The sequence below is a fragment of the Eriocheir sinensis genome, chromosome 25, assembly GCF_024679095.1.
Source record: "Eriocheir sinensis breed Jianghai 21 chromosome 25, ASM2467909v1, whole genome shotgun sequence".
NCBI classification, from domain to species: Eukaryota; Metazoa; Arthropoda; class Malacostraca; order Decapoda; family Varunidae; genus Eriocheir; species Eriocheir sinensis.
In genome coordinates this window covers 12,176,413-12,200,248 of record NC_066533.1, presented here as the reverse complement: position 1 = coordinate 12,200,248, position 23,836 = coordinate 12,176,413, and the positions used below count along the sequence as shown (strand labels likewise).

Genomic DNA, 23,836 nt, shown 5'->3' with positions numbered 1-23,836 from the left:
ATGCCTGAGAGGTCATGTTTAGATTATTGTTTTAATGCAGGAAAAAGCCATTGTGTGATAAGAAGGAGGACTTAGACTTTGTAATGCCTGAGAGGTCGTGACAGTAATATAATATATAGAATGAGAAACAGATAGAAAGGAAAATATGACACTACTTGAAGATATTGAGATTCTTGTGTTATTACAGGAATTAGCCTTTGTGTGATGGGAAGAAGGAGGACTTACACTCGTGACAGCAGATGAAATATATACTATAATGATAATGAGAAAGATAGAAAATAATGTATATACTACTACTGCTATTATCAAGGAAAGAGGATATTTAGCTTACTATTTTGATGTGTAAGGTTTCGTATGATAAAGAGGACTTGTTAAACTTTATGATACAAGGAAAGTCATTACAGTAAATGGAATAGATATAATGATAAGAAGGATAGAAAATAATATATACAACTACTACTACTACTACTACTACTACTACTACTACTACTACTACTATTAGGAAAAGACTTTATATAGGTCATTCTTTGTACAGAGATTCAAATAGATAGTTAACTGATAGATACGAGATAGATTGCCAGAAAAATTAAATAGAAGATAGACAAAGCAGATAGATATTGATAGGTAAATGTAGAGAAAGAGATCACCTGATTAAAAGTTGTAGTAGTAGTAGTAGTAGCAGTAGTAGTAGTAGTAGTGGTAGTAGTAGTAGTAGTAGCAGTAGTAGTAGTGGTAGTAATAGTAGTAGTAGTAGTAGTAGTAGTAGTAGTAGTAGTAGTAGTAGTAATAGTAGAAGTATGTTGTCTAGATGGGATTGAACTCCTTATTTATTGCTTTGACACGGCTAGAAGTTATTTATATTGAGTGAAGTTTCCATTTTCTTCTGGCAAGTTATTACACACACACACACACACACACACACACACACATACACACGCACATTCTAAGGAGATTTGCACTGATATAAACGGAAGGAGAACACACACACACACACACACACACACACACACACACACACACACACGGAAGTTTTTACGCAATTTTAGGAAACGTGGAGAGGAAGAATTTAAGTGACAATTGTAGGGAGGGACGAAAAAATAGAGGGGGGGAGGGGCCAAAGAAAGGAAAGGGCAGAGGAAGAAGTAGAGGAGAAAGAAAGCAAGTTAATGAAAAAGAAATTAGGGTAGTGAAGGGGGGTAGGGGAAAATTGGGGAAGAGGAGTGGATCGAGGAAAAGAAAGGGGAAAGAAAGGAGTAGAAGGTGAGAAGAAGAAGGTAGTGATAATGGAAGTGGGGTAGTGTAGGGAGGGGGGGCAAAAGAAATGAAAGGGCAGAACGAGAAGGTGAGGAGTGTAGTGACAGGGGAATTAGGAAGTGTAGGGGGCCAAGGGAAAACTTAGGGAGGGGGACGGGAGGAAAAGAATGGAAATGGCAGAGAAAGGATGAGCAAGGCAGTGACAAGGGAAGGGGGGAAATGTAAGGTGGAGGGGGTAGTGATTCTGTAGGGGGGAACGAGAAAATAGGGGAAGGGGTGGTTGCAAAAGACAGAAAAGGGTAGAGAAAGGACGAGCAAGGTAGTAACAAGGGAAGGGGGATAGTGTAGGGTGGAGGGGGCGAAGAGAAAAATAGAGGGAGGGAGTAGTGAGTCTGTAGGAGGGCGAGGAGAAAATAGGGGAGGAAGTGGTTGCAAAAGAAAGAAAAGGGCAGAGAAAGGATGAGCAAGGTAGTAACAAGGGAAGGGGGTGTAGGGTGGAGGGGGCGAAGAGAAAAATAGAGGGAGGGAGTAGTGAGTCTGTAGGAGGGCGAGGAGAAAATAGGGGAGGAGGTGGTTGCAAAAGAAAGAAAAGGGCAGAGAAAGGTTGAGCAAGGTAGTAACAAGGGAAGGGGGATAATGTAGGGTGGAGGGGGCGAAGAGAAAAATAAGGGGAGGGAGTAGTGAGTCTGTAGGAGGGCGAGGAGAAAACAGGGGAGGAGGTGGTTGCAAAAGAAAGAAAAGGGCAGAGAAAGGTTGAGCAAGGTAGTAACAAGGGAAGGGGGATAGTGTAGGGTGGAGGGGGCGAAGAGAAAAATAGAGGGAGGGAGTAGTGAGTCTGTAGGAGGGCGAGGAGAAAATAGGGGAAGAGGTGGTGGCAAAAGAAAGAAAAGGGCAGAGAAAGGTTGAGCAAGGTAGTAACAAGGGAAGGGGGTGTAGGGGGCGTTAATGTGACAAAGGGGGCGAGGCTGGTGATGGTGGCGCGGGCTAGGGGACCCACGCATGCGCATGAACCGTGCAATACGCGCTGTCGACCCGGCGGCGGCGGCGGCGGCGACAGAGCGTCAGTCTCCGTGAGTCTGTTATCGTGTTGTGAAGGTTCGCGGCGCCGCCCAGCCAGCCACGCACCAAGGTAGTCTCCCTTGGTAGTCTGCCCGCCACAGGTATACACACCCCGCACCGTCCCATAGCTCCCATCTCCCTGTCACTGCCACCACATTACCGCCTAGTACTCCACCACTGTCATCCCCTCAGTTTTGATTCATTGGTACACACACACACACACACACACACACACAATAATCACTCCACACCAACCTGTAATTCATATGGTAAATTGTCATTCCACACACACACACACACACACACACACACACACACACACACACACACACACACACACATACCCAAAGGGCCGCGGTGGAGTTTAGCACCTCGCCGCTACCCCTCTTAGTTCCCCCTTCACACCACCCTCCCTCTCCCTTATGTCTCTATTTTTAGTTCTCCCAAACCACCCCCCACCCTCTCCCTCTGTCTAGTGTAGCCTATTTACTATTAGTTTCTTGTATTTTTATTTATTATATTTTCAGCCTGACGGCTGCCTTACATTAATAAACCTATTATTATTATTATTATTATTATTATTATTATTATTATTATTATTATTATTATTATAGACACAGACACACACACTCATTACATAGTCATTGAGAACGAAACTTTTTTCTGGTATATAATGATTTTTTTTTTTTTTAAGCATTTCATACCCGTTTATAATATGTAGAATATCAATGCATACTTTTCACCCCAACCTTCTCGAGAACCAGCGGCGTACGAGAGAAACTGCAAAATGACTACATAAAGTGTTTCAAAATCAATTAGAAAAAAGAGTTATACCTTGAAGATGCTGAAGCGAAGGGATGCAAATGTTCAGTGGCGGAAGAGCGGAAGGAGGAGGATTCAAGGCACGTATGCACCTGCCTTTTACTGCCGCCCAGACGGTATTACAAAACACTTCCGCTTCTTACATCAGCTATTTCTAGAGGTCAAAGTTGGGGTCAGTCGGATTCTAATGAGTGTTTCTTCAGGTTCACGGTACAGAGGAAGGGTCACACTACCACCAGGGTCATAAAACTACCCCTGGAAATGCTCACAACTCCTACGAAAGCCTTGTCAAATGTGTGTTCTTGGGCGGCGAAATGTCTTATAATACGAACCCAGCTCTCTCTCCCGCGGGGAACCCCACCCTCCTCGAGCTTCCCTGATGGTCACTAAAAGACAGGTCAATATATACATTTGCAACCTAACTAATGCAGTGGCTAGCTGGTCCCGCGGGTTCGATTCCCAGGCGGAGGGGAGACGGATTGGCAGCCTCCCGTCACCTCTGTCTCTGTCCACCCAGCAACAAACGGGTACCGGGTGACAGTCGCAGGTTGTCTCGCCTCCCGGGTGCGTGCAGGTGGCATGGGAAGGTTACTGCCGTACCCAAAAACTCGTCACTATGCAGGAAGGGAACTGGTCGACGGTCGCAAGTCCAGCACGTGATCACACCATGGGAAACGACTCACAGTTTATCACGGTTGAAAACAACACATAAACGTCTCTTAAGTCTCTAAAACTCTAGTAACAAGTCTTACGGAATTTACAAATTTTACACAACGAACGATGAGAAAAAAATCGCTTGTTTGCCATCGACTCACGCCCACTCTGGAACTTCATGTCACTGAACTGCTTCATCGAGGCTCTGAAATGTTTTATAGCCGGCGGTGGCGCGGGGGAGATGGGGGAGGGGGGGGCGGACTGGTGCAGAAGGTCAGCCGCGGGTGATATCAACAACTTCCGTGCTGAGGGAGTGAGATTGTGAGAAGTGCCTGGCTCAGCTCCTTTTGTTGCTCTTGGAGAGTCCAAAGACGAGATTTACTAAGATTTACATAGAAAATCAGACCACACAGACCCCATGGTCCAGACTTGGTGATCTGTCCTTAAACCTTAGTGATTTTATATTAATCAGAAGGCTCCCAAACGTTGCATTTCTACTCTAGTTGATATTAAGTTGAAGGAAGTGACGGTCGAGCTTATTTTTGAAGGAGTCAATCGTGTTACACTGGACCACTGATGGTGGAAGCTTATTCCATTCTCGCACTACAACGTACACCATACAACTGTACATTCTTACTGTTTTTCCTTCTGCCCGACCTGTATCTTACCCACTAACCCACATTATCTTCTTGCTATACCCTTGATTAAGAGAGAGAGAGAGAGAGAGAGAGAGAGAGAGAGAGAGAGAGAGAGAGAGAGAGAGAGAGAGAGACAACCCATTATTAAAGCTGCAGGAGTGGTCTCGATCGGGCAGACGAGAGGAGAGGGTCTTCCCCTGCCAACAACGGGTCGCGTGCTCGATGTATCCTGCCCCTTGCCCTTGCACCTGGCGCGGCTTGACGTGTACTCCTGACGCGGCGGAGCGGTGGGTGGAGCATACACGCTCCCAACACAAAGGTCCAGTTGTTGGGACACGTGAATTCTCATCTTTTTTTTTTTACAACAAAGGAGACAGCTCAAAGGCACACAAAAAAAGGAAACAATAATATAAAAAGGCCCGCTACTCGCTGCTCCTAAAAAGAATCCAAAGAGGTGGCCGAAAGAGGGGTCAATTTCGGGGGGAGAGGTGTCCTGATACCCTCCTCTCTGCTTGCTCTTGCCTATTTCTGTTTTGTCACGATTTAGTCAAGTTCGCATTCTTCCTTAATTTATCGCATTCTGTTATGTGAAATCTTATTCTCATGTATGTTGTTCACTACGGCAGCCGGCATCTTTGTTTTTCTTTACTTTGTTTATGTTTGCCCATATGGTGTTTCCGGTGCTGTAAAAAAAATGGTGGAGATGAAGGCAACACTGACGTTAGCATAACCGCGTGCATGGCTAGCAGGGAGAGTAGGAAGGGAAGGCGAGCAGAGGGAAGGGGAGGGCAGCCACACCCCACTCCCCAGAGACGCTAAGGTAAGCACGTGTTTGGCAGTGTGCCCAGCAGAGAACGGCGAGGCGGCTGGGAAGATGTACAGCAAGTCACCCAGAAGTCAAACTGAACCGAACCTGAAATAGCTGAAAACTCTAAAGTATAGGATGGGGATTGGGGGTGGAGGGAATGTGAAGAAGTGAAAGGGTTAGGGGGGAGGGAGTGCAAGAAGGGAATGCAGAAGGAGAAGCGTAATTATGTAATCCCTCAACGTATGTGCTAAAAAAAGTTATTCACATGTATATACAGCATCTTCAGACCAGTCCAGTTTTTACTCGTTTTCTGTTAAGTGTTTCGTAACTGCACCGTGCGCCAGCCAGTGAGATAACCCAACCCCAGAACGCGAAGTAATATGATAAGTCTGAAATGTGCTCCTACAGTTCCAATCCACTATAGTCTTCGCTCATTATCTGTTCTATCGTTCGTAGTATGAATGAGTTATTTTAGGGGGTGGGGGTGAGGTGGGGTGGGGGAGCAACTGAAAAGTCAGCTAAGAAAGTTATTTCCACCCCAGAATATGAAGTACGTAACATGGAAACGTCTAATCTTTATGCTCTTTTTACAGTTGGCAGGGATCATTATCCTTAGTTTTTGCTCCTTCTCTATGTTATCCTTCACAAAGTAGCCGGCAATGTAATTTCCACCCTAGAACATGACGTTACGTGGAAACGGTCTATTAATTTTAAACTCCTTTTTTTTTTTTTTACAGACAGCGGGTACCATTATCCATAGTTTTTGCACCTTTTCTATGTTATCATTCACAAAGTAGCCGCCAGTGTCATTTGCACCCCAGAATATGAAGTAACATGGAAACAGTCTAATGCATAGCTTCACTCTTTTTACAGTCGGCGGGGTCCATTATCCATAGTTTTTGCTCCTCTTTATTATCATTCACAAAGTGGCCGACAATCTTTAGGGGACGAATGTACAATGCCCGCTCAGCCACCCAGGCACACACAGGCAGGTCAGCGGGGGCACTTATATCCAAAACCGGCTTGTGTGGGTTCGTTCAGACTCTTTTAGGCGTCTCTTAACCAAACAACGCGAGTCAAGACAGTGCGGAGACCATGCGACGCGGACCTTATGTTTTCCTTGGCCGTGTTTGTTTGGTTTGTTCAGTGCAGCGCAACACTGGACCACTGAAGGTGGGAGCTTACTCCATTTTCGCACTACAATGTTGGTGAAGAAAAACTTGGTGCAGCCTGAATTTACTTGTCTACATTTAATTTTTGTGCCATTATTCCTCGTTCGCAAAGTGTCATCGATCATAAACATTTTTGATTTGTCCACATTCATAAAACCATTAGCTAAGTATTTTAAAACATTAGATTAGTTTTCCTCGGAGGCGACGTTTCTCAAGAGAGAACATGTTAAGGGTGGAGAGCCTCTCGTCGTAGGGTTTGTTGCGCAAGGAAGGGATCATTTTTGTTGCCTGACATTGAACACCCTCTAACTCTGCAATTTCCTTTGCATGGAGAGAGAGAGAGAGAGAGAGAGAGAGAGAGAGAGAGAGAGAGAGAGAGAGAGAGAGAGAGAGAGGTTAGTCTTGATTTGCATTGTGTGATAGGGCATGAGCATACATGATGCACATGCTCCCCCCCCCCCCCTAACCATCACCATCAGCCATCACGTGTAAACTGTGAGTCTTCCTGTGTATACAGTCTGAAGGCCAAGGTTTTGTGTTCTGTGTCCTCTCTCTCTGTTTATCTATCCATCTGTTGGTGACCTGCTATCAATGCTTCACCAGTGTGAGCCCCACGGCCGTTGTGGTGTGTAACCTGCGCGCCTGCCCAGACGTGCCTAGTTCCCATCACTGTTGTAATGATCACGGGGCGGCGGGGGAAACAGCAAGAAGGAAAGTAGATCACTGAAGGGAGAAGCAGGGGAAGGGCGCGGGTATACTACGACTCGCAGCGCGTGGCCGTGGCGTGTTGTCGGGCCCCGCGGGAGTGGATGGTGTCGGGTGCTGAGGCGAAGGTCGGAGTCGCATTAGATCCCTCACTGTCTTGGGAGACTCAAGGATACGCCTATCATAAACAGCATCAATCATGCAGGCAACTGTCCGCTAGACGACCACAAGTAGTCCGTTGATTGTGTGAAGGTTGACTGCAAGTGGCTATTTACGTCTCGAGTGACACGTTGCTTTAAAAATAAAATACATGTAATTTCAAGCGTGTGCTCGTCTATCTTCCGTTTGCATGACCTGCATACAAACACGAGGCCGGCGCCACGTGGAGGTGAGAAGGACGCAGCGCCCGCGGTGAAAGTCAATGACGATGCGGGGCAGGACACTGCCGAGCCTCATGACGCAACCGACCCTCAGGAACTTCTTGAAAGTTTGTGATTTTCACTCCCTCCCCACCCCCCGACACACGGCCTTTCTTGCGACTGCGGGACGCCTGCCTTGTGTTGGCACCAATGACAAGCGTAATTCACCTTGCCCTTCATCATAAAAAGAAAACGTGAAGGATGCAAATATGTGTGTGTGTGTAATTCACCGCGGCCTGATCACGAGTTGGACTCGCTTTCGCCAACACATACCCTCCCGACACGAGCAAGTGCATGCTCATTATCGTCGATCTCTGGGTACTGCCAGGGCCTCACACCCCACATACCCCATCCCCCTTGCTTAGGGGGGGACAGTGTAACCACTCCTAGTCAATGGAAAAAATCCGGCCTGAGCGGGGCCCGAACCGCCGCCTGTTTGGCCGTGAAGCCTTGCAGCGCGGCCTAGCCGATTGAGCTACCGGAGCGGAGGTGTGTGTGTGTGTGTGATTCTTAAGGCCCTGTTTTGTCTGGCCTATCGTAGCGTCCGCCTAGAGTGGAGGAGATGGAAAGAAGAGAAAATAGCTACATGTGTGCCTGGCGTGACATAATCAGATCCAATCACTAAACCGGTTATAATTAATACAGCAGCTGATTCATAGATCCGTAGGCTGAGTCTATATGGGACAAGTGTTCTCAACGGGCAGGTAAATACCCTGAAATAGCTAATATGATAACTCCAGAGGGGGGATGGGGATCGACATCACTCTGTTTCTTCTTCCACAGGAGTAGGAAGTTACGAACCTTTTTTTTGTGTGTGTGTGATCTAACTGTTCCCCCTCCTCCCTTGTAGGTCGAGCAGAGTTCCGTGGTCGTCGAAGTCGTCATGGGGATTCACACGTATGAGGAGGACCCCGTCACGTCCCCGCTGGGGGGCGTGGAGCCCGGCCTTGCCCTGGGCACCATCGAGGAGGCCAAGGAGGGATCCACCGCCGACGAGAGCGAGGGAGAGAACACCTTGGAGATCCCGCAGGTGAGAGATTTACATATATTTACATAGAAAATCAGACCACACAGACCCCATGGTCCAGACTTGGTGGTCTGTCCTTAAACCTAAGTGATTTTACATTAATCAGAAGACTCCCAAACGTTGCATTTCTACTCTAGTTGATATTAAGTTGAAGGAAGTGACGGTCGAGCTTATTTTTGAAGGAGTCAATCGTGTTACACTGGACCACTGATGGTGGAAGCTTATTCCATTCTCGCACTACAACGTTGGTGAAGAAAAATTTGGTGCAGTCTGAATTTACTTGTCTACATCTGAGTATTACGCCATTGTTCCTCGTGCGCAAAGTGTCATCGATCATAAACAATGTTGATCTGTCTACATTCGTGAAACCATTAAGTATTTTAAAACATTCGATCAGTTTTCCTCGGAGGCGACGTTTCTCAAGAGAGAACATGTTAAGGGTAGAAAGCCTTTCTTCGTAGGATTTGTTGCGCAAGGAAGGGATCATTTTCGTTGCCCGACGCTGAACACCTTCTAATTTAGCAATATCCTTTGCATGGTGGGGAGACCAAAACTGTACCGCATATTCCAAGTGGGGTCTGACTAAACTGTTGTAGAGCGGGAGTATTACATCTTTATTCTTGAATACAAAGTTTCTTTTAATGAAGCCCAACATTCTGTTCGCTTTATTTGCTGCATCGATGCATTGCTGTGAGAATTTGAGGTTTGACGCGATTTTGACCGCCAAGTCCTTGACGCATTGAACGCTTTTGAGTTTAACGCCGCGCATTTCGTATTCGAACTTCTTATTCCTCGTTCCAACTTGAAGTACCTGGCACTTGTCTACGTTAAAGGGCATCTCCCATCTATCCGACCAAGCTGAAATTTTGTGCAAATCCTCTTGGAGGCTTTGCCTGTCTTCGTCAGTCAGAACCGAGTTACCAATCTTTGTGTCGTCTGCAAATTTACTAATGCGGTTATTGAGTCCAACATCCACGTCGTTGATGTAAATAATGAAGAGCACTGGGCCAAGAACCGAGCCCTGAGGGACGCCACTAGTGACCGGCGCCCACTCTGAGTTAAATCCGTCAATCACTACTCTTTGTTGTCTGTTGCTCAACCAATTCGCGATCCATTGGTTTACTTGACCGTCAATACCTATTTGCTTTAATTTGTAAAGTAATTTATGATGCGGGACTTTATCAAACGCTTTCTGGAAATCAAGATAGACTACGTCCAGTGATTTGGTTACGTCATAAACAGTGAAGAGGTCGTTATAAAAGGTTAGGAGAGAGAGAGAGAGACGCACACACGCCCGAACCAGACAATCAACATGAATTTCTCCACCAATCAATCTCTTCTCTCCAGGACGAGACAACAGAAACACCAGAAAAAGGAGACGAAGAGAAGAAGGCTGAGGAAAAGCCCATTGAAGATGAGGATGAGAGCAATGACGAGGAGGACGAGGAGGGGGAGCAGCCGGAGGTGATGGTGGGGGCGCTTGCGTACGATTGGGCAAATCACCCAGACGTGGACGGTGGCTGGGCCTGGGTCATCCTCTTTGCCATGTTCGGAGTCTTCGTCATCACTTCCGGTAACTACTACTACTACTACTACTATTACTACACACACACACACACACACACACAAGATACGTATAGATGTGTGTGATAAGGAACACTAATAAGAATCAATCGTTTAGCTTTGAAGTTTGCACCTCCATATATTCAGTTAGATTGTTAAGTGGACGGCTGGTTCAGTTAGAAAATGTACAATGTCAGTGTTTTTATGCTTGTGACCGAAAATAAGGCAAAATGGAGGTATAATTTTCAACATTTTCTCAATGCAACATAGCTATTAATCTGTCTTTCTTCAGGTCTCCTCAACACCACCGGGATGTATTACGTCCAGATGCTCTCTGAGTATGGTTACAGCCGCTCCTACACCGCCTGGATGGGCTCCCTCATCAACGCCTTCTTCATGCTCGGAGGTGAGGAGACACGTGCCTCCGTCATGGTCCTGCCTCATGTGACTCATCCATTTACTCACCACCCTCACGGTTCTGCTCTTATCTATGGCTCTTCAATCATGTTCTTCCCCCCTTCTCTTCATTTTCCTTGACTGATAAGTAAACTCCTTAACTACAATTAAGCTCCCCTCCATCCACCTCTTTTTCCTCCTCCCCCTCCTCTCCCATAATTTTCCCCATCACTCACAAGCGTTCCTTTCATCAGCCCTTCCTGTACATTCCCTACACTCTCATCCCTAGCAGTCACTACTCCTGTTTTTGCATTTCTGAGTAATAATGTTGATAATTTGTACATTCATTTTTACACATTTCCATTATATTTCTTGTGAAGAGGATTAGAGACTATGCAGTGCAAGTTATTTACTTTACATATCTCAGGACTGAGGTACAACTTTTAGACATAAAAGACAGGGGAAAAAGTGAATAAAACTGGGAACTCCTTGACCCGGTAGCAGCGGGGATCATGTTTCCTAATGATCCCTCCAAGCGAGAAAAATGAGAAAAAATCACCCCTCACACAAACCATTTCATAATACATAACAAAGCATTTGTGATCAGATTATGTATCATATATTTTGGGGGGTTTATATCATGGCACAAATTTGGCCCCACTGCTACATGGTAAAGCCACAAATTTGGCCTGTCGCTGCTACCGGGTTGAGGGATCCAGCTTGGAGCCTCAGCAAAGACAAAACTGCCACTGGATACATAGCCTTAGGGTGCACCTCCCTCCTTGTTCATACCTTTGTCACTTTGCCAGTACTTTTCTTCTTTTTTTCCCCTCTTCATTTTCCCCTTGTTCTCATTTTTCCTTGTCTTTCCTTTTCTTGTGCCCTGTCCTGGTCCCTGGCCTTCACCTGCCTCTCACTGTTGCAGGGCCTCTGAGCTCCATGTTCATCCAGTCCTGGGGCTGCCGAGCTGCACTCATCTTTGGTTCCCTCTTGATGTCCACTGGTTATCTGGCATCAGCCTTCACCACTTCCCTGGAGGCTCTCTTCTTCACCTATGGAGTGGTAGTAGGTAAGAGAGCAGATGCCTTGCCATGGTCTTGTTGAGGCTGGAGGTAGCACCAGGTGGCAGCTCCGTCTCCTTTTTTTTCTCCTCAGCTGTGTAATGACATCGCTCATTTTGCCTTGTTCTGTTTGGCCACAGTTGTACTATACATGTGGAATAGGCATGAAATTGACCCATACAATAGTGATGTCATCCTACTTTTTTATTTTTATTTTTTTTGTCTCGACCTTGCGGGTTCAGCCCTGATGCTTTTTCCCCTGCAGTCTTCATTACAGGCCACAAAAAAGTGTTGAAGCTTTTGAAGTAAGCTCCTGGCAGGCTGACAGCTTGAGGTGATGACAGCTGACACACAGCGGCCTGCCCTGCACTGCGCCCGCCGGCTGAGCACCTGCACTTAATCATTGCATTTTCTTTCCCAACTATTTACAGCCACAAAATTAGGAGGATGCAGGAAGCTTTAAAAATCTGAGAAGATGAGATGTCTCGCCTTAGCTAAGCAAAGCCAGCAGCAGCAGCAGCAGCAGCAGCAGCCTCAGACAGAGCAGCTCCTCTTTGATGGTGATGTGATGGTGATGATGGTGGTCAGGATGATGAGGGTCTTGATAAAAGAAAAATGAGGATGTTGATTCCCCCTTCGAGGGTTATAGCTCACTTTCAGGAGAAAACACAGAGTCAATGGAGGCTGATGAAAGGTACGTATACTCGGCTGGCCTTCCAGCGCCGGCGGCTGGGTAAGACATGTTCGCTGTTCATGCAGTGTTTAGGACTTGTCAAAATGGAAGATTTGTTATATTATTTGACTGCAATGTTGAATATACTTGTAGCAAATTCTCCCAACAATGTGTATTTATATATGTTTTATTATCATTTACTCTTGTGACCATGAAATAATCACGTTAGTAATATCACATGCAACAGTCACACCATAATATTAACTGTCACATTCTCATTTCATCTTATAGTTCTTAAGTTGCTCAATTATTTTATTCCAGAAAATTGTGTGAGACATTCATACCAATTTTTCTTTTTCAACCTTATTATTCATGATTTCTCTGTTTTCTCTGTTCATAATTAGGTCTCTCTATGCTTTCTGCTAGAAGCTTGACTCCTGCTGCTGCATGTTCCAGAAATATTTCTGCTAATATTTTCCATCTTCTCTCATCATAACATATTTAAAGATGGAAACACAACAAAAAATACTTCTCTGTGCATGAAATGGGACCTACATAAGTCACAAGCTCAATGCTCACCACATGTGTACATAACTTTCATTTTATGTTCTTGACAAACACACTAGACACACAAGGCAAAGGATTTAAGTATTGTATGTTCATACATACTTGACCGTCATAGAGAGCGGGGTATGGAAGATTTGGGGTTAGTGTGCAAAGAGCAGTGCAAAATTCTGATGAAAAAATTATTATCTTGTTCAGATTACTAAATTAGTAGTATCACTAATAATTTATGGCCCTACAAGATTGAGAGAGCCATATAGCCATAGGAAAGAGGAATAATGCTTTGGGTTTTATTGTAATTTTTACACCTCCAATAGCTAGACTAATTGTTGTCATTGCCTCACGTAGTTATGATTCACAGGTTAGGAGAAAGGCAACACAGCAAAACAGGATTTACACTTTGGAAGGACTTGGACACCTGCACTTAAAGTTTTTTTTTGTAGCGCAAGGTGTAGCCAGCTCAGTATTTATGTACTGTGCATCTAGGGAACAGACAAACAGGGGAATATGAGTACTTCTCATTAGGGAGTGTGGTTATATGGAAAGATATAATGCTGCATGCAGTTCTGAACCTCCTGTTCAAGTTGCAAAGTTTCTAGTCAGTACTGCAGAAATAGTTTGAATGATGAGGGACACTTTACAACTCATCACAGTCCTACACCCCAACACAACAATGTGGAAGCCATTAATTAAATAGGCTTGCTGTTGTCTCATGAAAATGAATAAGCAGAATGTTTTAGATGGTCGGAGTTCTTGCCAAACACCAGCTCTGTTTGGGCAAAGAGGCAGTCTGTCTGAGCACTCAGCTGTTGACAAGGCACAAAGTTGTTTTGCTGCACCAATGTTTCTTACCATTTTACAATTTATTTAAACTTAATGACTACTCTTCAACTTTCACTGTCACTGAATATATACTGATTCATGATTTTTTTTGTAGATATACGGCTATCATATGAATCATGCTATATGTAAGAGTTACCTTTTGGAATAATTTAGTCATGGTTTACTCCCAACAAATCAATGCAATGCAATATAAATGTATATCATGGAAGAATGTTTCTCTTTGTGTTGATGATTGATGTATGTTGAATTGTACATAACAGATGAATGAAACATCTAAAAATGCTTTTTTGTGCGAGGAAAATAGACAATGTCTCAGAACATGATCACCACCATTCTTGTAATTTATAGTCACCAGACATTGATTTTGCTCACCTTTTCCACTTGTGTCGGACACACTAATAGTGTAACCTCCGCGTTGGAGATGTCACTTCAATCGCAAGCTTCGTACACACCCGCCACCCGACCACTCCACCAATAGCTGTCATGACCTGACCTAAGTGGATGATGGCTGACAGTGCTCCACCCACACACCCTTTATATATATATATATATATATATATATATATATATATATATATATATATATATATATATATATATATATATATATATATATCACACACACACACACACACACACACACACACCGCTCCGGTAGCTCAATTGGTTAGAGCGCCGCGTTGCAAGGTTTCACGGCCAATCAGGCGGCGGTTCGGGCCCCGCTCGGGCCGGATTCTTTCTGTTGACTAGGAGTGGTTACTGTCCCCCCTTGAGCAAGCGGGATGGGGTGTGTGGTGTGTGAGGTCCTGGCAGTACCCAGAGATCGACGATAATGAGCATGCACTTGCTTGTGTCAGGAGGGTACCTTCTGGCGAAAGCAAGTCCAGGGCGTGGTGAATTACACACACACACACACACACACACACACACACACGCGTGTTATCTCCATTCATCCCCTCCACCAGGAGATGGACTTGACGACACTGGAACAAAGAAGGGAGAGAGGAGATCTGATCACACTGTATAAGTTGGTAAATAAGTTTGATGAGGTGGATAGAGATGATCTCTTCTCAACTGCGAGAATGCAGGGGCTGAGAGGAAATGGAAAGAAACTTAATAAAGGAACTTGTTTGAGTGACTTGAAAAAGCATAGTTTTCCACATAGAAGTATTAACACTTGGAACAGCTTACGGGAAGAAGTGGTGGAGGCGAGCAGAGTCCACCAAATGAAGGAAAGGCTGGATGAATGTAGATATGGAGACGGGACTACTAGAGCTTAGCTCAGGCCTGGTAGACTACATATAGGTAAATACAAATAGGTAATCACACACACACAGACACAAGATACATATCAGAGATGTGATTGATAAGGAACATTAAGAATCAATCATTTAGCATTGAAGTTTGCACCTCCATATATTCAGTTAGATTGTTAAGTGGACGGCTGGTTCAGTTAGAAAATGTACACTGTCAGTGTTTTTATGCTTGTGACTGAAAATAAGGCAAAATGGAGGTATAATTTTCAACTTTTTCTCAATGCAACATAGCTATTAATCTGTCTTTCTTCAGGTCTCCTCAACAGATGAGACGAGACAAGAAACCTATGCTATAGACGCGCTTCCCTTGAAAAATTATACATAATTCGACTCTGTTTCCATGGAAGAGGGAATATCATCAATTAGTCCAAATGGAGGGACAGGAGAGAGGGTTGGTGGAATGAAAGCGATATGATGGGAGGACAAGTGAAATAGAACGTGATATGCTTTGTAGAAGCACAATCAATGAACAGTGAATTCAAGCAAGGAATGGTGAAAAAGAAAACATATTTGTAGGTACTGAGAGAGCAATCACTTGTAAGAGCAACAAGGAAAAAATGCCAGAGACAGGGAGAGGTGGGCGGAGCAGTGGAGGTCATTAAAAGTAGTGAGAATTAAGCGAAAATGAGGCGAGAAGTAGGAAAAGTAACTGGCGGAGAGAGAGAGAGAGAGAGAGAGAGAGAGAGAGAGAGAGAGAGAGAGAGAGAGAGAGAGAGAGAGAGAGAGAGAGAGAGAGAGAGAGAGAGAAGGGGGGAGCATTATATGTCAGCCATCCATTCAGGTCAGGTCATGACCAGGCCGCGACAGCTATTTGTGGAGTGGTCGGGGGAGGGGGGTGTCCGAAGCGGGCTAACTTCCTTGCCCAACCTGGAGGTAGCACTTTTATTGTATCCAATACTTACCAGACCAATGGGAATGCAACACTAGACACAACCTGCCACAATACATAAGACACATAGTAACACAGACAGCTCATCCCTCTTTTAACACAGCATGCTGAACAGAGGCTTCAGTATCCCTAAAATATGCATTATACATACATTGGTAGGTGTGAATATGATGTGCCATAATAAAGTCAGCTTCTGGATCAAACCAGAGCAAGCTTAGAGGCAACTCATCAATAACTGGATCTTGCAATGAGATACTATATGACACTCAGTGATTGCTTTGCAGTGTTTACCAGTGCATTTAGTGGCAGACTGAGCCTCTACATGAATGGTCTTCCTGTCTTCTTGTGCCATATGAAGTATTCTTCATACACATTCCCACTGTCCTTCCTACTAACCCATCCTCTGTTCAGTGCCCTACACAACAAGTAGTACCAGTATTTAACGTCTCCCTCTCTCCAGTCATGTTAACTAGACACAGCTGTACACCCCACCTTCCCTCCACCATTTGCCCTCCAGTGAGTTTGAGTCAAGACACCACATCCCTGATGGATCCCCAGTTTTGTGTAGGCCATGATCCAAGGGTTTGACCCTCTCACAGACTTTTAGGATACCAGATTAAATTCACACAAGGTGTTGAAATCATCCTTTAATTTTTTTTTTTTTTTTTTTTTTTATATAGGTAGCACTATGTCCACTATAGTGTATTTTTCTATTTGTGCTTTATGATTTTGCATAGTATGATAATATATTTGGTTGGCTCCTTTTAGTCCCTTGTCCCCTCCATACATGTAAAGTGCGACCAATTTTATTGACATTTTCTATTTCATTCTTCATGTGCATAAATATTACAGTTCTTCACCTGTTCATTTCCTTCAGAAAATGAATGTACTCTATGTTTATATAAAGGAATAACTTGCTACTGTCCACCTATGTTTAAAAGGAGATTGTGTCACTCTTGTTCTGATGGCGGCAAGCTGTCTTGAGAAAGTTGCCTTATTCCCTTGTTGGCGCCAACCCCCTTAATGTAGGGGATGCAAGACCTTGCAAGGCAGGGATGTACTCTTCCCCTAGCCAAGATGTGCTGGTCAATTACTGATTTTCATAAGTAAATCACTTTCCTAAGAGTAGGTGTTAAGTAATTTCTAAAGAGTATTTTACATGCAGTACCTTTTTTAGACAATGGGGAAAATATGAGAAGGCATATCAGCTTTAATACAGGTGTAGCTTGGTGCTGCAAATAATGAAGAATAACTCATTGACATGCCATGCTGGGTTCAGGGCTCATCACAGTGTTGTGTGTGCTAACTATGCATCTTAACTTGTTTTATAAACTCCAAGTTCTTCATACAAGTGTTGTCCAGTAACCATTGCATGTCATGAATTATGCATGACATACTTGGGCAAAGGTGAAAACTTGAAGAACTGGGCAGAAAGGAAAAAAAAAGGGTTAATTAATAACTGCAAAAAGAATACAATGTTTGACAGTTTATATCTACAAGTTTTAGTATTCAACACTCCCTTTCTGTGATCTCTTACGATATTTCTTTACTATGTAACAAGAATTACAAAGTTTTTGCTTTATAAATATATTTATCGTGAATGTAATCCTTTTACATTACATGAAATTGCATTCTGCCAAGCAGGGGCTTTGTGAATACTGTCTGATCTCCTACTTTTGCTTGAACAGTTTGGGTATTCAGAGGTCAGATAACAGATGAATGACTGTAACATCTCTGTAACTCTGAATGCAACACACCCTTGTCACTCCCCTGTGCACACTCATCTTTTCTTTGTCTGTTAGTTTCTATTCCCATCTTACTATGCAAACATCAAACACAGCTCATGACCCCTTTCCCCTCCCATCTCTTTGGTGCACACACATACTCAGCTATTACATTTGTCTAATTTATCACCACACGGCATTTGGATATCATGTCTCTTTGTCATTTCAGCGTGTGGCATGAACTTCGCTTACTCTGGTCAGATCATGGCCCTCAACCAGTATTTCTACAAGCGCCACTCCATTGCCACTTCCATGGCCATGCTGGGCATAGGGCTGGGCATTTTCTTCCTGGTGAGGAGTCAGGAAAAATTTGCCTGAAATATAATGGAACATTCAGTCATGCTGCTGCCTTGCAAAATAAAATTAAAAACATTAACTGTTAATCTCTTTAGTGTAATTAATATATCAATTTCAGAGTTCAGTGACTGAGCATAACATAGAAGAATATGGATGGCGAGGCTCCTTCATCTGGAGTGCTGGGCTCAGTCTGCAAATAGTAGTTTTTGGATCCCTCATATTTCCTCTGCAACCTGTTCCTGAGGGCAAGATGACACAGCAGCCAAAGGAGAACATCCCTGAACCATCCAGGCCACTGAAGGCAATCAGAACATCCAAGAGTCGGATGCTGTTAGGAAAGTCGCTGAATCATAGGTATGATATTATCAAGAAAGGTTATAAGAGATGATAAGATGCATGAGGTTTGAGTAAAGGGTCACATTGCTTGGAAAATCAAATCAGTCCATTAATTGGTAGAAATTTTGGTTCATCATCTCTGCCTCACCTCGGCTTGGCTGATCATTCTAAGTGCATGTCTTACTAAGGCCTAAGTAAGAGTGAGTAAGATTACAGTATTTCCTTATTCTCACTCCACATACTCATATGCATCCTTGTCCAACACAGATCTTTCTCCAGCCTTCGTCTGTCAGCAGAAGCAAGTTACCTCGGCCACTCCCAGCTAAGTCTGATGGACTCCCAGCGTCACCTCAGCAACGTGCGCTCCAACCAGCACAGCTTCTGTTCCAAGGGCTCTCACCTGGTCATTGGCAGCATAAGGTGACTATTTTAACTATAACACTAAACAGAATGGTAACATGGCCTTTCTACTCTCCACCTTCCCTTGTGGAAAATAACTAATGATGATGATGACTGACATATCTTTGTGTAAATTTTGTCACATCAGATCTGATATATGTGAGCACTATAGTTAGTTCAAACAAAGTGTTCCTCTGGTGCCTGGGCAGTGTTTCAGGGCCTCTCATGATTGGATGGATTCCTCTCTCCCTTTCTCAGAAGATTTTCTGTCAATCACACTTGCTCGTGCCCTAAAATGTTTCAATATTATTTGCCTTAGCTCACCTTTTAAATAAGACAGAGATCAATGATTGGTACCATAAGACTCAGCAGTTATTATAGGACTCACAGATGTTTGTAAAGATTCAGTATAAAGAAATTATGACAAGTATAGTTCAAAGAACACCTCCAAAATACCTACATCACTTTTTCCATATTCAAATTTCCAAGAGTTACTAAATCAGTACTGAAATAAACCACTTCACCCTATAAAGAGAAGTTGAGGGAGCGACTCAGAAGTGTATTGGCGTGGGTTGTGGCATGTGCTGCTGCCCCGCAGTGTCCTTCATGGGAGCCTTTGAACAATGTAAACATGGCTGGCTGTGTCCATAGAGTTTACCGTGTCACCGTCAGAGTAACACTCCACCCATGGTACACTGTCTTCAGGCACTGGAAAGCTTTGTTGATCAACCTGCTGGGGCTAAATGTGGCAGTAGAGTTACTGAGACTTTGTTGTTGAGCTAAATGTTCATATTTAGTGTTTAATGCAATGTCAACCAAAGCTGTCTATCTTGCATAAGAGGTGTGCTAAGGCAAAAGATACAGAAACATGTAGCATGAGAGTGTGTGTGACTGACAGACAACTGCCATGAGAGACAGAAAGGAATCCAGCCAACCAGGAAAGGCCTGACAAACACTGCCAGGGCAGAGAGAAACACATCGCTTGAATAAAGTGTAGTGACCATATTCATCAAGCAGCCCATATTTTACTCACACCTTTGTAATTACATCCACTTCCTCTATGCCAGGTCCAACGGCCACAGCTTCTGCACCAGAGACTCCCACGCTGAACTGTCCCACTTCGATCTTCGCTCCAACCAGTTCAGTTTCCACCACAAAGACTCTTTTGCAGAATTTGGCCTCCATTCTAATGCCCACAGCTTCTGCTCCCGCCGTGACTCTCAGGTACATCAGTCAGGTCAAGACCTCGGGTCTCAGGGGCCTGGGTTTGAAGCATTGGTGGAGTGCTGGGGAAAGATTTATTCTCCTTAATAGATAAAGTTCTCATGTGCTTTGAGAAGAGAAAATACCCCCCCATTTGTGTGTGTGTGCCTGCAGGTACATATAGAAATAACTGATGATGATGATAATTAAACATAACAATAAAGCTAATATACATAATAATAATAATAATGATAATAATAATAATAGTAATAATATAAGCATCATCATCATTTACCAGGCTGGGCTGAATGGGATCAAGTCCAACCCTCACAGCTTCATCCACCACCACCACGTGCTGGATGGCGAGGGGGACAGTCTGAAGGGTAGCTGTGGGGGTGGCCGGGCACGCTTCATGCTGCGGGAGGGCGACTGTGACCTGGGCTGCTGCGTCCTGGAGGAGGAAGATGACTGCCTTAGTGAGGTGAGTGCCCTACCTGCACAGTTCCTGTTCTTGGATTATGTATAGTTGAGGAAAGTCTCTTCTACATAATATTATTTCTTTAACACTGAATGAATCTGAATGTGTGTGCCTGTGTGTGTATGTGCATGTGTGCATGTGTGGGTGTGTATGTACATATTGTGTGTGTTGTGGAGTTGGACAAGATGTCATTATTCTAAAATTCAGCTATTTTAAAATGTTTTCATTCTATTTTTTTTTTTTTTTTTGTGTGTGTGTGTGAGAGAGAGAGAGAGAGAGTGAGAGTGTGTGTGTGTGTGTATTACCTAGTTGTATTTACCTAGTTGTAGTTTTACAGGGCCTGGGCATTACGCTCGTTTGGTCCCATCTCCGTATCTGCATTTATCCAACTTTTCCTTAAAGCTTTGTACACTCCTCGCCAATACTACATCCTCACTTAGTCTGTTCCAAAGCTCTATATTTCTTCGCGGGAAGTTATATTTCTTTATGTCTCTCAAGCATCTTCCCTTCCTCAATTTTTTACTATGTCCTCTTGTGTTCCTGGTGGTAATTTCTTCTTTTAGTAATAACTCCTCGTTATCTACTTCTTCCATTTTGCTCAATAATTTATAGATTTGTATTAGGTCTCCCCTTTCTCTTCTTTGTTCTAGTGTTGGTAAGTCCATTTCCTTTAGTCTTTCCTCATATATCCACTCTTATCCAACTTTTCCTTAAAATCATGATTGTTTCTTGCACAAACCACCTCCTCCTTCAGTCTATTCCACAGCTCAATGCTTCTGTTTGGGAAGCGAAACTTTTTCACATCTCTCCTACATGTGGTCGCCCGCAACTTCTTTCCATGTCCTCTCGTTTTCTCTTGTTCAAAACACACAGGTCCTCTCTGTTCAAATACTCTCCAAGGTTGTGAGCCCCATTCTATTGAGTCTCTCCTCATAAGTCCAATCTCGAAGTTCCGGTATCATCTTAGTTGCCACTCTCTGAACTTTTTCCAGCTTCTTTTTGTTCTTCTTTTCGTGAGGAGACCAGACCACTGCTGCATACTCCATCCTTGGCCTTATCATTGTAACGATTATTTTCTTCATCATCTCTCTGTTCTTACCACAGCAATCGGCAGGAGAGGAACACCAGTCCGTGTGTCTCGTGATGGCTGGCAAGGTGAAGCACAAGATCTGCAACTCACTCAGAGGACTCACCAGGTAATGTCTATACCTTTATTAGCTTGGTATAAAGTAGTAGAGCAGTTTTTCTTCCACTTTTCATGTCTTCAAGTGGATGGTGATCAGAATTGTACCTGTTACATTGAATGACATAACATTTGATTTGTAACAGATGCAGGCACTTATCTCTGTACCTTCACCCTGTCAATTTTAATGTATGTCATGCCACTAATTGACTGAAATATTTGATGTATATCTCAGTTCAGTGTGTGAGAGAGAGAGAGAGAGATATTCAAATTCTTTCTAGATTGCACATTTTCTCATCACCATTTGGTTTACTCTTCCAGGAAATCAGAGGACAACCTTTGTATAAATGCACGCTTCTGGCTGCTGGACTTGGCCTTCTTCTTTGCCATGCTGGGGACAATGTGCCTCTTCATTATCTACAAGGACTTTGCTGTCTCCAAGAATGTTGGGGAGTACTACACCATGGGACTCTCAGGCATTGGCATTGGTGACCTGGTGGGCAGGATGAGTGCTGGCTTGATGCTCTCCAGTGAAGTGAGTAAAAAGTTGTGTTTGCTTGTGAGGGAAGATGTTAGGACTGAGGTTAGAGCCAAACTGGAGTTGGGTCAGGAAATAAATTAACTGAATACAGTACTGTCTCCAGGATTGCAAGTTTCAAGTTTGCGATTCACCAAGTTTGTGATAGGGACCCCCAAAAATCAATTTTTATTAAAAACTGAAATTACGATATGACCCAAACTTTGCGGGTGGCATGTGTGAGAAAGTGGTGGTTTCCGCTCTAGCTAACAGGGTGGAGGGGGTCGTGACGTCAGGGCGCACTGTGGCGTCACCACCACAACACTGTATTCAGCCGCCCACTGCCATTGTTCACCTCTCCCCTGCGGTCCCATCCAACTCAGGATAGTTCAGTGAAACGTCATCAACTCAGCCATGATGTCACTGGAGACCCACACGTGGCCGCGGCCAATAGTTCAGTGAAACTTCATCAATTCAGCCATGACGTCACGGACGTCACATGTTCTATGACGCCACGGCGGTGACATGCGCTGGAGACCCTCGCCAGTAAGAGTCTCATTTGAATCTTGCCCACCCACACTTATACCCCCACGTTGTTTGGGCCCTCAAAGCCCCGGCGTGACACTCTCCGTTCGCTCCCGGTCCCCCTCCACCGTCCATACTAAAGCCGGCGCTGTGGGGCAGCGGCAGGGATCCACCACAGAGTTCACGCAGCGCTGGTCACAGGCGAGACACGCTCATGCGGTGTGGGGCCAACGGCCCGGTGTACCATGCAAACTAAAAGAAGACTGAATGTGTGTTTCTGCTGTAAGCTGGAGAGCAGAAGTCTAATAGTTGATGGCTAGAAGAATACATTGGCATAAACTAAAAAACAGTAATATATATATATATATATATATATATATATATATATATATATATATATATATATATATATATATATATATATATATATATATATATATATATATATATATATATATATATATATATATATATATATATATATATCAGATGATGTGCTATTTTTGTCATCAATCTAAGCTGTCTATTATGTCCAGCATAAAATTATGATATGCACTGTAGGTATTGTGACCAATGAGATGAAGCAAAGCAAAGGTGTTGTGAAAGTTTCATGAAGGATACATTAAAACAGATTAGTTGACAAATTTAAGTTTTATATGTAGTAATTGGTTCATGTTATCTTTCAGTTTTTCAACCCACTGCTTATGTACGGCCTGACAATGTTCTTCTGCGGTCTGGTGGTGATCTGCCACATGCTCATCACCACCAGCACTCACTTCCTCGTCCTCGCGACACTGTTTGGAATCTTGTACGGCTCACAGAATGTGCTCATTGCAGTCGCTCCATCCAAGATTTTTGGACGGGAAAAGCTGCCTACTGTGTTTGGCTACATCCTCTTCTTAGGCGGCCTTGGGGCTCTGTTTGGGGCACCCATTGCTGGTAAGAACCCTTGTTGACTCAGCCTGTCTGTAGCTCCTGAGGCACTGTAATGGTGCAGCTAGAACAGGAAAGTTTCTCTGCACACCTACCCTTCTCCCAGTGGCAGTGTGCTCATTGTGAAAAGTAGAATACATTTAAATGCTTTCTCCATCCTGCACATTGGCTAATTGGTCTTCTGGCATAATCAGAGCTGTGACATGATTGACATTGCATATATATCTCTCAAAGGGACACTTCAGACTACCAGCTGCAATACCAATTATCTTAACCCCTTCAACACGAGGACACGTATACTGCATCCTTGCGTGCCCC

At 43.9% G+C, this 23,836-nt stretch overlaps 2 protein-coding genes across 6 annotated transcripts in view; one reads left to right on the top strand and one right to left on the bottom strand.

Annotated features, from left to right (window-relative positions):
• The window catches only part of LOC127003377 (uncharacterized), a 128,204-nt gene extending 123,459 nt beyond the window's left edge, over nucleotides 1-4,745 (bottom strand). Inside the window, exon 1 of the mRNA XM_050869924.1 lies at nucleotides 3,148-4,745. The gene's annotated coding sequence lies outside the window, so the exon portion shown is untranslated. The remainder of the gene's footprint in view (nucleotides 1-3,147) is intronic.
• LOC127003374 (uncharacterized) overlaps nucleotides 1-23,836 on the top strand; it is a 56,861-nt gene that overhangs the window by 29,636 nt on the left and 3,389 nt on the right. For 2 of the 5 annotated variants that reach the window (XM_050869918.1, XM_050869922.1), the window contains exons 2-13: nucleotides 8,382-8,561; nucleotides 9,906-10,131; nucleotides 10,414-10,527; nucleotides 11,443-11,586; nucleotides 17,817-17,938; nucleotides 18,063-18,298; nucleotides 18,548-18,700; nucleotides 19,747-19,903; nucleotides 20,181-20,363; nucleotides 21,465-21,556; nucleotides 21,865-22,078; nucleotides 23,272-23,524. In XM_050869918.1, coding sequence (XP_050725875.1) covers nucleotides 8,382-8,561; nucleotides 9,906-10,131; nucleotides 10,414-10,527; nucleotides 11,443-11,586; nucleotides 17,817-17,938; nucleotides 18,063-18,298; nucleotides 18,548-18,700; nucleotides 19,747-19,903; nucleotides 20,181-20,363; nucleotides 21,465-21,556; nucleotides 21,865-22,078; nucleotides 23,272-23,524 — 2,074 coding nt within the window. Of the gene's footprint in view, nucleotides 1-2,242; nucleotides 2,415-8,381; nucleotides 8,562-9,905; nucleotides 10,132-10,413; nucleotides 10,528-11,442; nucleotides 11,587-17,816; nucleotides 17,939-18,062; nucleotides 18,299-18,547; nucleotides 18,701-19,746; nucleotides 19,904-20,180; nucleotides 20,364-21,464; nucleotides 21,557-21,864; nucleotides 22,079-23,271; nucleotides 23,525-23,836 lie in introns of those variants that run through there. The other 3 variants (XM_050869920.1, XM_050869921.1, XM_050869919.1) reach the window with 3 other exon arrangements.